Source organism: Alligator mississippiensis, chromosome 11, assembly GCF_030867095.1.
Source record: "Alligator mississippiensis isolate rAllMis1 chromosome 11, rAllMis1, whole genome shotgun sequence".
Classification (NCBI taxonomy): domain Eukaryota; kingdom Metazoa; phylum Chordata; order Crocodylia; family Alligatoridae; genus Alligator; species Alligator mississippiensis.
In genome coordinates, this window is record NC_081834.1 from 39,790,505 (window position 1) to 39,803,275 (window position 12,771).

The window sequence follows — 12,771 nt, forward strand, 5'->3', positions numbered from 1 at the left end:
CATCAGGAACGCCTGACTTCGCTGGAATCACTTGGCGCACACCTGGCATTGAAGGACTATCGATAAGTTGCCACCCCATGTCTGTCTATTTGTTGTTTTGAACAGCCCAGTGTGGCTAATACCCTCGCAGTGCCCAGTTGGCCTGTGACAGATTGATCTATCTATCTGTTATTATCATTTACTATTAGCTCTTTTACACTGCCTTATCTGCTTATCGCATTTCATAGATTTCATAGACATTAGGGTTGGAAGGGACCTCGGAAGATCATCGAGTCCAGCCCCCCGCCCAAAGGGCAGGACGTCAGCTGGGGTCATAGGATCCCAGCAAGATAAGCATCCAGTTTCATCTTGAAGGTGTTCAATGAAGGCGCTTGAACAACCTCCGGTGGCAGGCTGTTCCAGACCCTGGGGGCTCCTTATGTCCAGCCTGAAACGATCTTGTAGTAGTTTGTGACCATTCGTCCTCGTCATCCCTTGGGGCGCTCTGGTGAACAAACGTTCCCCTAGATACTGGTGGTCACCCCGATAAACTTGTAGGTGGCCATCAGATCACCCCTGAGCCTGCGCTTTTCCAGGCTAAAGAGCCCCAGGGCTCTCAGCCTGTCATCGTAGGGTCTGCTTCCCTGACCTCTGATCATGCGCGTGGCTCTTCTCTGGACTCTCTCAAGCTTCTCCACATCCTTTTTGAATTGTGGAGCCCAAAACTGGACGCAGTACTCCAGCTGCGGCCTCACTAAGGCCGAGTACAGGGGGAGAAAGACGTCCCGGGATTTGCTTGAGAAGCAAATATGGATGCAAGCCAGCGTTTTGGTCGCTTTACTAGCCGCAGTATCGCATTGCAGGCTCATGTTCATCTTGTGGTCAATGATGACCCCCAAGTCTCTTTCTTCCATAGTGCTAACCAACATAGCACTGCCGAGCCTATAAGGATGCTGCGGGTTTTTTTTCCCCAAGGTGGAGAACCTTGCATTTATCGGCGTTGAACACCATCAGATTCTCATCCGCCCACTTGCTGAGCCTGTCCAGGTCAGCCTGGATCATCCGCCTGTCTTCTGGTGTGGATGCTTTGCCCCAAAGTTTGGTGTCATCGGCGAACTTGGCCAGTCCGCTTCTGACTCCAGTGTCCACATCATTAATGAAGATGTTGAACAGTATGTGTCCAAGGACAGAGCCCTGGGGGACCCCATTGGTCACAGGACACCACGATGAGTGACTTCCATCAATTACTACCCTCTGGGTCCGACCCCGGAGCCAATTTTCCAGCCAGTGGATCGTGGGGGACCCAAGGCGACAATTGGCCAGTTTCTCCAAGAGACGATCATGGGACACCAGATCGAAGGCTTTTTTGAAGTCAAGATATATGACATCAATCTCATCTCCCTTGTCCAGGTGATAGGTCACCTGGTCGTAGAAGGAAATGAGATTGGTCAAGCAAGACCTACCCGCAACAAACCCGTGCTGGCTATCCCTTAAGATGTTGGCGTCGGCCAGTCCATTAAGGATGGCCTCTTTAATAAACTTTTCTAAGATCTTCCCCGGGATAGAAGTCAGGCTGATGGGCCTATAGTTAGCCAGATCCACTTTCCTCCCTTTCTTGAAGATAGGCACCACGTTGGCCTTCTTCCAGTCTTCGGGCACTACACCAGAGCGCCAAGAGTTTTCAAAGATCCGCGCTAGAGGCTGGGCTATGATGCTCGCCAGCTCCTTGAGTACCCTGGGGTGAAGATTGTCAGGGCCGGCTGACTTGAAGGTATCCAGCTTCTCAAGATGTTCCTTCACAAAGTCAGCATTAATGGAGGGCAGGGGATCACCCTCACCCGGACTTCCCGGCCCTGTAGCAGGCACAGGCGTCCCATGGGGCTGATGAAAGACCGACGCAAAGTACCTATTTAATAGGTTGGCTTTTTCCTGGGCGTCAGTTGTCAGTTGCCCCATCTGGTTCAGCAGGGGTCCAACGTTGCCCCTGCTTTTCCTCCGGCTCCCCACATATCTGAAAAAGGACTTTTTATTGTCCTTGATGCTCAAAGCTAGCTGGAGTTCAGTTGCAGCCTTGGCTTTCCTGGTCTGCTCCCTACAGGACCGGACCAGTGCAGAATAATCCTCCTTGGAGGTGACTCCCATCCTCCATCCTTTGTAGGCCTTTCTTTTTAGCCTCAGGAGGTCTGCTAGGTCCCTGGAGAGCCAGGGGGGCTGCTGTCCCCTCTTGCTGCCTTTCCTCCGAGATGGAATAGACTTAGTTTGTGCATTGAGGATCGCTCCCTTGAGGAGCAACCACTCTTCTTGAACTCTCCTCTCCCTGTGGTCACAGTCCCTTAGGGCCTCACTGACAAGCCTCCTGAGCTTGTCAAAGTCGGCTTTCCTGAAGTCAAGGACTTGCGTGTTGCTGACTGACTTGCCAGCTTTTCGGCGGATGGTGAAGGTGATCAGCTCGTGGTCGCTGTCACCCAGCTTCCCATCGATCACTAGGTCGCCGACTAGGTCCTCCCCAGTAGCCAGCACCAGGTCGAGCAGCGCTTTGCCTCTCATTGGCCCATAGACTTCTTGAGTCAGGTAGAGGTCATCCACGCACGAGAGGAAGCTCTGCGACCGCTCAGATTTTGCTGAGCGATCCTCCCACGAGATGTCTGGGTAATTGAAGTCACCCATGACAACCATGGTCCTGGAGCAAGCTGCCTCAGCCAGTTCCTGGGCAAACTCCTGGTCTAGCTCAGGACTTTGGGTGGGAGGTCTGTAATAGACTCCCACCATTGTGTCCCCTGTGCTGTGTTCCCCACGGATTTTAACCCAGAGGGTCTCCAGCCGTCCACCCTGGCCGCCAATATTGGCTTGCAGGGACGTGTAGCTTTCCTTAACATAGAGAGCTACACCCCCGCCCCTTTTCTCTACACGATCCCTCCTGTACAGGGTATAGGCATCTATCCCCATGGTCCAGTCATGGGTGGAGTCCCACCAGGTCTCCGTTATCCCTATGACATCGTAATTGTTTGCACTGAGCAGGAGGATGAGCTCCTCCTGCTTATTCCCCAAGCTCCTGGCATTAGTGTACAGGCAGGCAAGTGCCCCCTGGGGGGCTCCTTCCTTGCCCACAGATTTTACCAGGGCTGGGGCTGGGGTGGGCTCCCTTGAGTGCCGTGATCCGCTGGCTTTGCAAGGATTGTTCAGCGGGCCAGCAGTGGCGGTAGTCCCCCCGTCCCCCAGCGGGCTTAGTTTAAAGCCCGGTGGAGCAGGTCAGCCAGTCTGGCTGAGAAGAGCCTCCTCCCTAGGGGAGAGAGGTGGAGACCATCTCTTCCCAGCAGCTTGCTGCCTCTCTCGCCAAAGAGCGGGCTGTGGTCATGAAAGCCAAAGCCTTCCTGACGACACCAGCGCTGCAGTCTTTGGTTGACCACATAGATCCTCCTGTCCCTTCTCAGCCCATAGCCTGAGACTGGGAGGATCGACGAGAACACCACCTGTGCCCCCAGACCCTTAAGCCCCGCTCCCAAATCCCTGTAGCGCCTCATGACCTGGCTGGGAGCGCTCCGAGCCGTGTCATTGGTGCCCACATGAATAAGGAGCATGGGATAGTGGTCTGTGGGTTTGAGGAACTTGGGGATCCTCTCCGCAATGTCCCGGATGCGGGCCCCCGGGAAGCAGCAGACTTGCCGGGCTAAGGGGTCAGGGTGGCAGATTGGCCCCTCCGTCCCCCTCAGGAGGGAGTCTCCCACAACGAACACCTTACGTTTTGTCTTGGGGAGAGCAGGGGCGGGAGTTGCAGTTAGGCCCATGTTGCCTGTGGGGGCCGGCAACTCAGCAGGCTCTGCTGGGGCAGCAAGAGGTGCATACCTGTTGCTCAGCTGTGGCGGGGGTGGGGCCTTGGTGCAGCGGGCCTTAGGGCCCTTGACCACCTTGGTCCATGCCCCTGGCTGGACACAGCAGGAGGTCCCAGAGTCCTCCTCTGGCCTGGAGGGAGACTGCGATCTACCCTCTGCCTCCCGGGGGAGAAGGGCCTGGCAGTAGGAGTCTATCTCCTGCTCGCAGTCCCTGATGGCACGCAGTCTGTGGACTGTGGCCTGGAGCTCCTCCAGCTGGCGTGCCAGAGACCCCAAAAGGGAGCAGACCCCGCAAGGGGAGGTCGCCATGCTCCCAGGCCCCAGAGCCTGAAAAAGGGACAGGCAGCCCCCGCAGCCGAGAGCCAGGGGCTCCGTCTGCGTGGAGCCCGGAACCAGGGGCTCCGTCTGGGTGGCCGTCTCTGAGGTGCCGGGGGGGGGGCCGCGGAGCCCGAGGGGACCCTCGGGGTGCGGCGCGTGCCCATCCGTGTCATGCCTCAGGTAGGCTGGCTACGGCTGGGACTGTCTACCCTGGGGGGTGCGCAGGCAGGGTCTGGCGCCCTCCCGCGCGAACTCCGCGCTAACTCACGCGCCGGCAGAGAAGCGCGCCTGTTTGTGCAGCCTGTTCGTGCGGCTCCGGTCGCGTGGCTCCCTGGGGGGCTGGGCGAAGTAGGGGCCTGGGCGGGGCTTGACCCGGCCCGGCTCCACTCAGCTGCCGCCTCCCACACACACACACTAAGGGGGTTAGCCCCTTCTCTCCACGGGCCCCGCTTACCCCGGCTGCACTGGGGGTCAGCGGGGGGCTCCGCGGCTGCTGGAGGGTTTCTGGGGGGCTTCGGGGGAGCGGGGGCGCAGCGAGCTTTCACCCGCGTGTCTCTCGCCGCTCCCGCGTCATTTATCTTTCCGTTAACTGTTGTGTGCGTAAGCTGTAATAAATTTGCCTTTATTCCACTCCCAGCTTTGCCTCCTCGATCCAAAACTGAATCAAACAGCCCAGTTGGCCTGTGATAAAATTGATACACTCACAGTGCCCAACTGGCCTGTGACAGCTGGGCAGCACCCTGAGCACCCCTGCCTGCTGCTGCTGCTGACAGCGGGGACTGTGCACTATGTGGGGGTGCTCCCCCACACACAATATACAAGAGTAAGACTCTATTTTTCAGTTATTATGCAATCTCCTCTATATACAGTACACAAACACAAATCATGACAAAAATATTTTTTGTAATAAAATTAAAATATATCATAGTAGGTGTTTGACTTCTAGAGTGTGATTTGTTTTTTTTCTGGTTTTAAGATGGCAACCCCCACTCCCAAAAGGAGTACTGGGGTGGCAGCAGTGGCGGCAAGGGAAGGGACTTCCAGTGGCAAAGGTCAGGGGTTAGGGGGTGGAATTTCTGATCCCAATATGGTGACCAGGGGGCGGGGCAACGGTCAAGGGGCGAGGCTAAACGTGCGGCCCTCCACAGCTCACCAAAACTCATTAAGCAGCCCTCCAGCCTGCCCTTGAGATATGCCATGAGATTCAGGGAATTGCATTCAGCTCACTGTTAAAACATTTCATTGCACCATATGTTCCTTCAGTGGTGTTGGGAAATTTAAGCCTGTGTAGGAGTGACAGGCCTAAAACTTTAAATCTATTCTGCCAAGTGTTCAGGGCCAATATTTTCAAAACTCACTAATGATTTTGGTAGACCAAATTGAGGTTCATAAAAATTGGCTCCCATCTCTTCATTTAAGTGAATTCAAAATCATTTCTGCTCTTGGGAACACCTTATAGCACTCTGGATTTAAAATAATATCATTCTCTTTTTAAATGTTTATAAACCATGCTTGAATCCATTTCGCTGTTCAGAAACTTTCCTTAAGTTGAAGTGTCTGGGCAATTATGAGGCCAAATACATATGCTTTATCCCTTTCTCAAACTGTGGTGGGAGGGAGAGATTTCTATGTTATCATTTTAGTTAAAAAGAATCTTTTGATGCAGTCTTTGACTCAAGATCTTGTAAACCCACACAATCTGCCCAATTTTCTGTCACAGGTAGTCAAAAATCTGCCTTCTCCCCTAAGAGCTGAGGGAAATTGAACAGTACAAACCTGAATCCAACTTTGCGAGAGTAATGGAGGCAGTTCTCCTTGACGTGGGTTTGGAAATAGGCTGATCGGCACACCGCCCCACACTCTGGGCAGCAGTAAGGGGACTTGTGAGCATGGATTCTCTGATGAGCACAGTAACTGCACTGGTTAGGCAGCATCATCTGGCACACTTGACATGTCTGCAGAAGGAGAGAGAGAAATCATGTTAACCAGTTCAATTTGCTTCAGTGTCCTAATTTCACCCTAGTCATTCAAGTTAGAAGGGATGTCCAACCCCCAACATCATCACAGGCTTAACTCAACTCAACTCATGTGATCTAGCTCTGCATATCTCTGTATCTCTATCTTTCACTTGACCTAGTTATGAGCCTTCAAAAATTACATGCCAGGCCCATGCCATTTTTTCAGGATCATCTTGTACAGCATGCAACTATAGACAGTACGTGCATGCAAAGCCAATTATTTACATGCTGAAGGACCTGCTTCCTCAGAATCTGCAGACTTCACTGAGTCCAGTGCTCTCTCATGCCACTGGAGGGAGAAAGGCTACTTGCATATATGTGCAGAAGTTAGGTGTGCAGGGAAAAACTCCATGTGGTTGGCACATACATTTTCTATATGAACATGGTTTCAGTGTCAATGGTTCCCCAAACCCCTATTCCAACCCTAGCCATGCTAACTCCTCTTTTTTCCCCCTAATGGCCATGGAGTAGCTACTGACCATCTACTGAAGAGCAGTTCGGAGAAAATCCAGAGCAGGTATAGAGCTGTGTTGACATCTTCCCTGCTAGAGCAGAGGCTCTGTTCTATAATGTTGAGTGGCTCTGAACAGATCCCAGGCTTCAGAGGCGAACGGTACCTTACTAGACAATGAAGAATGTTCTGATGGAGTCTGACAAACTGATCCTAATCCTAAAATTCATACCTTCTACCTTTCAAAAGCCTAAGAAACCTCTTTTTAAAAATGCCATAGTAAAGGAGGATCTTATTTAAATTTTCAGAAGCTAAAGCCTAAGTAAAAGTTGTACACATGATCTTAACACTACTTTCTAGTGGATATGTGAAGATTTGCAATTACAAGATTACATACTACTCCTACAACATAACACACAATATATTTTTCTTGTCTCCTTAAATACCTGTATACAGTGTTGTAGTTTTGTGTGCTATGCTACATGCATGCCAAAGTCTATTTATGTGAAAAGCGTGAAATAAACCACACTTACAGAGCAAACCACATACAAAATATAAAGCTGCAATAGGAAAAAATGAGTTGGCACAGGCCACTTAGGTATGACACTAATAGCAATCAAGCTAACAGCCTCCCACCTTCTACTGAGCTAAGAAAAACCTCTACTGCCATTTGAAAAAAAATTATGGGTAGGGAATAAATTATTAAAAATATACAGAAGACACTAGAATGAACTTTAGATAGAGACTGTAGCTATGGACTGTCCACACCGCAAAACAAAGGTCTGATTCTAGTATGTGTTATAATTGTGCTGTTCAAGTATCTAACCCAGGTAGGAAGTAATAAAGTAACACCTAGAAAATACTGAGCAAAGCTCAGAGCAAGCAAGTGGGCTCTTGTGGCAAGGGAGTAGGAAAGACCTCCTACAGTTTGCTTTGATCAGAGAAACAGTCACATTTTATGTCTGAATAATAAAGTGAGCTCTGAAGACAAGGGACAGATTCAGACTCTGTGAAGTTGCTCCTTCTGGGGCTGCGGAGACAGGCCAGCAGGCAACTGAGATATACAGGACTATTACAATTAGTGGTAGCAAATAAGAATGAAAAAAGGTAGCATGAGATGCTGCAGAGTTGTATGTAAGATTCTAAATGACTTCCAACCACCCTATTTGAGAAACAATGCGAGATTGTTTTAATTAAATACAGACTCCTGTTATGCAAGAGGTACAGAGAGAAAGTTCTGCTTCTAGCTTCTTTTAAGGATGAAGACATACACCTGTAAGGAGTTTTATTTAATGGAATGATGGACAGAGCATTATTAGAGTTTACAGTGGTGGCCTTAACATTTTTCCATTATACCTGCTTGTTTCATTTACTCATAACTGCAAGAAACATTAACTGTTGGGGCTGAAATGCTCTATGCTCGGTCTTGGCCTCAGTTAGGTTGTTTTGCAAAGTCTGCGCAAAAACGATGCAGCTGTTCTCTGGTACGTTAAAAATAGTCACTTAAAGAGTTCCAGCACCTCCATAATTTGGAGACTGAACTCTATAGCTGCAGTTGGCGAGAGGATCGTCCATCGGTCCAGCAGTGTTCTGAACACTCTGGCTCAGATCCAGTAAAACACTTACATGCATGCAGAAGTGGTCCCAATTAAATGAATGGGATTATTCACATGCTTAACTTTAAGCATACAGTGGGTGCTTAAGTGCTTTGCTGGATCAGTGCCAGTGCATCCAGCCCCTTGTAAAATTAAGCCCCCAATTACCTTTTGCCCAATAGAGAAAAATATGCTTTCTGAGTGTTCTGGTCAAATTGCATATATGCCCACATCTGCTCTTCCCTCTTATGCTGTACCTATAAACAGGTAAAACTGCTCCTGCTTGTTATCAAAAATTTTCATTAACCTACAGGACAGCGAAGCGGAAAGCATGAGAGCAAGAGGGTCCAAGAAGTTCCACAAGGTGATCTGGAACAGAACCCCCGGTTGTAATATAGGATGCATAAGTCTGATTTGCAAAGTCGCAACACTTCTCAGGGAGAAAAAAAAAGGCCAATCTACATGTTTAGAGATGCAGAGAAAGAATCCTACTTCAACCAGGATCCCATAACGGGATCTTCACAGGAAGGTACACTAAACAACCAGAAGCTGGCTAGATAAGCTAGTGTGTGAATTTGCCGTCAGCTACTCTGCAGTAAACGCCTATCTGTGTGCATGCCCTTACCTCACACAAACCCAATCCAATGGAAAATTACCATACCTGTATACTGTACCCTACCCAACTCTACCGGTACAAATTACAGCAGTTAGCTGTTTAGGTGTTATAATCTCCATCTCTGTCCTCATGTGGCCATTTGAACAAGGCAAATAGACTACTGCTTTCTCTCCACACCCACTGGCAAAACCCAATAATAACCATTTGCTGTTATCTACCCCAGGATAGCTGCATGCCTATCCATTCCTAATCCCAGGGTATGTGTTCATTTTTCAGTGTCTTCAATACAGGAAAAGACTATACACATGGGGCATTAAAGCAAGGTAGCTAACCTGCACTAAGTTCACATACTAGCTTACTCTGCACTGCTTTCTCACCTTACATGCGTCATGTCAATACGTACTGGAAAAAAGGATGATTTAATGAACATGGCACTGGACTGGGACCCTGCAGTTTAACATCTAATTGAGATGCAGGCTTTCTGTATAACCTTAGGAAGTCTCTCTACCTTGGTACACCATATGTGAATTAGGGACAACAACTCTTTTCATCACTTCTGTACGGTGAGGTGTTCAAACATTACAAAATTGAAGGCCATATATCTTTTTAAGATAGATCAACTGATCCACCAGATTTGATATTCTGTAATTAGTCCTCTATTAGCCATTTAGCAAGGATCAGTGTTAAGCTAGCCAACTGCCTTCATCATTTTCTTAACCTTTTAAAAACTGAACCAACATTGTTTGTTTTTGTTTTGTTTTAATTTTTCCTCTGAACCTGCTCCCCAGTTCCCAGGAGCTAGGATAAGATTAACCTCAATGGACAAGAGTTGGCCAGCACCTTGCTTTTAAACTTCTCTGGCTAGATTTTCAAAACTACTCGGCAACCACAACCATAGCCAAATATTCAGACCTCTTCCAGTTCCCATTTAAGCACATAAATGAAGAATCCAGATTTTAAGCATGCACAGCACCCAAACTCTGCTATCATGTTCACTGAAATTACTTCACAAGTTTAGGAGTATTCAATAAGAACAGGAAACTTTGAGTGCTGAGCTCTTTTGATGAAAATCTGGCCATTTACTGGATGCTCAAATGGGATGCTCAAATGCTCAGCTGCTTGGGGGTGGGTGGGGGCATGGTGGGTACATTAGAGCTTAAATGGACCTGCCAAGAAGTAAGTATAGAATTGGAATAAAATAATAAGAAATAAGAATAATTCATACAAGTTTATATTTAGCTCCAGCATAAATGTTGTAGAGAATAGTGAAGTGCCAGTAATGACAGATATCTTTATATACAGCTAATTTTATTTAGAATCTTGAAGTGTATCATGCCTTTAAAAATGTTTCTTTTCCAGTTTGAAATTATTATTAAATATGCAATGAAATAGCTGAGCTGACTGATTTTCTGTTAATAATTTTTTAGAAAAATGTATGTGGGCACATACAGCACTGGAACATCGTCACATGGTGTGTTACAGTAGAACATCTAGGAGTTCTTTCTTTTAATTTTTAGCTGTGTATGATCTTTTTGTCTAGGAACAAAAAAGTGGACTGTGATCTACTGTAAGCCAGACTTAGTTACAAGTGGGATTGTCAACTGCAGTGGTAAGCACAGCTGGGGTATTTCATCATCGTTACATGGCACGGATATATATCAACTAAATTTGCTCTGAATACAGTACACGAATGCTTACTGGAATATTTCCACTGATGTTTACCAGAAAGTCCTCTTTTCCATCATCACTGACAACTGTATCAACTTGCCTAGTTATAGCTCTATGCCAGTGGTACTCAATCTTTTGGCCCTGCAGGCCAGATGAGTCGTGCAGGTTTGTCTGCAGGCCTGATTGGGCCTTGGTACCCAGTGCCACCCATTCGTGCCCCCTACACATCAGGATTGGGTCCCAGGAGCCAGGAACTGCACTGTTCCACCTTCCTGGGTATCTGACACTGCCTTCTCCTATCAGGATAGGGTCCCAGGGGCCCTATTCTTTTCCTTGCGTGCCAAGATTGAGTTGGGGGGTCCCAGCCCTGTCCCCTGCACACTGGGATTAGCTCCTGGGGGCCAGAGCCACCCTCTCCTGCCCCATGTATGCCAGGGGTGGGTCCCAGGGGCCTGGTGCCATTCCTTCCTGTTCCCCGCCACAAATGATTGGCCCCTGGGGCTTGGTGCCACCCTCATCCAGCCCTGCACACTGGGATCAGGCACTAGGTCCAGTACACAGGGCATGGGGCTCCCCCATGGGTTCAGAGATTTGGCAGTGGGGGAACCATACCACCACTCCCTGCTGCCAAATTTCTACACCTATAAGGAGCCCTGCATGCCAGATGACATGGCACCATGAGCCAGAGGTTGAACACCCCTGCTGTATCCCACCATTGGGATTCTTCTCTTTCCTATTTTTTTTTAATAACTTCTTATTCTTGTTAATCCTGTTAGTGAAAGTTATTTAACTGATTATCCTTATTTTGCCTCATCAATTACCTGCTTTTCTTATTTTTTAATTCATATTCAGTGTCACCAACTTTCTTTTTTTCCAGTTCTTATTTGGTGAGCTCTTACTTTGTATTGTTGCTTTCACAACTAGAAACTTTTTTTTAACCAAATCATTATTCTTCCATAATTGAGGAGCTGTGGTTTGTAGAACATCTAGTTAGGCTTTCTTAAGCAACTTATACAACTTTCTTAAACAACATTTTTGTTTATATCTAAATCTTGGTCCCTATAATTTTGGTTTTGAGAAACAGGCCTTTTTAAGGAACCATATATGTATGTTACTGACTGGGAGGTTATTATGATTACAGAAAACAAAATGTAACCAGGTCATGATCACTTGCACCAAGGCAACCATTAACTTGATTAGTTCTTATCTACCCATCAGAATGAGGTCTAATATTGAATCACTCCATGTTTGCTGCAATGCTTTGTTAGAAATAATTATGTATAATTTGTAGACAATCCTTTGTTCTTGTATTACGAAAGACCATTCTTTATATTTTAACCATCATTTGCTGTCTCAGAACTAAGCATTCCCAATCTTTCAAATTAACCGTACATGGAAATTTGTTCAAGTTTTCTTACTAGCTATTAATGACCGTTTCTAAACTCCTTGTTTCCTCATTGCACACGTTATTGATTAGCCTTGCCTATTATTAAGGTTGCCCAAGCTCCCCATAATAAGCCCATGTTTTCAGTTACTTAGATGTTAGTTCAGTTATAAACCATTTGGACTGACATTTTCTGTGCCAGAAGTCTAGCTGTAGTTGCCTGTTTTTTGTTTCAAACAAGCCAATATAGAAGAATGAGACTAGGGAAAAATAGCCCTCAGTAAAAATTCCCAAGAGTTTGTTCCTGTGAAAAGTTCTAGTTCCCCCTATGCTTTTGGGGAAGGATTTGATACTTGGGACAAGGTGGCCCATACATCTTAGCATGTGTCTGTTGTTGTCCTGTGAAAATATGCCCAAATGTAGTCCAGTTATACATGCTGGAGGGGAAGATGAGGGAAAGTAGAAACATCTTAGATTTTAACAGCTAAACTGCCACAGGGCTATTATCTATACTAGTCTGGGACTAAGAAAGGCTTTTCCTCCAATTGCAACTGTGACTTTCTGCAGACCAGGCAAGAAATTGAGAGCTTGGAGGCTGTGGGCATGTCTGCACAATGATGGCAAGCATACAGGTTACACAGGCAGTGGAGACCAGTAATGGTTTACCATTCTGAAGCAAATGACTTGTATCTGGTTAGAGCACTCTTGGAGAAGTCAGAGTAGAGCAACAACTTTATGGACTGTTCCCTGAGGAAGAAAAGCTCTTCCTGGTTGAGAGTTCAGAACTGCCTAATGCAGGAGTTTCTTGGATTAGAAAGTAAGCATGACTTCCAATTCTGAGTTCCAGTTTCTCAAAAAGAAGCATGTAAGCCACCTCCTGGGACTTGCAATGATGCCTTTAAGAGCCTGTCA

At 47.3% G+C, this 12,771-nt stretch overlaps 1 protein-coding gene across 1 annotated transcript in view; it reads right to left on the minus strand.

Annotated features, from left to right (window-relative positions):
* The window catches only part of ZNF592 (zinc finger protein 592), a 78,729-nt gene that overhangs the window by 34,792 nt on the left and 31,166 nt on the right, over positions 1-12,771 (minus strand). The window contains exon 3 of the mRNA XM_059714850.1: positions 5,904-6,082. Within this exon, the coding sequence (XP_059570833.1) occupies positions 5,904-6,082 (179 nt within the window). The remainder of the gene's footprint in view (positions 1-5,903; positions 6,083-12,771) is intronic.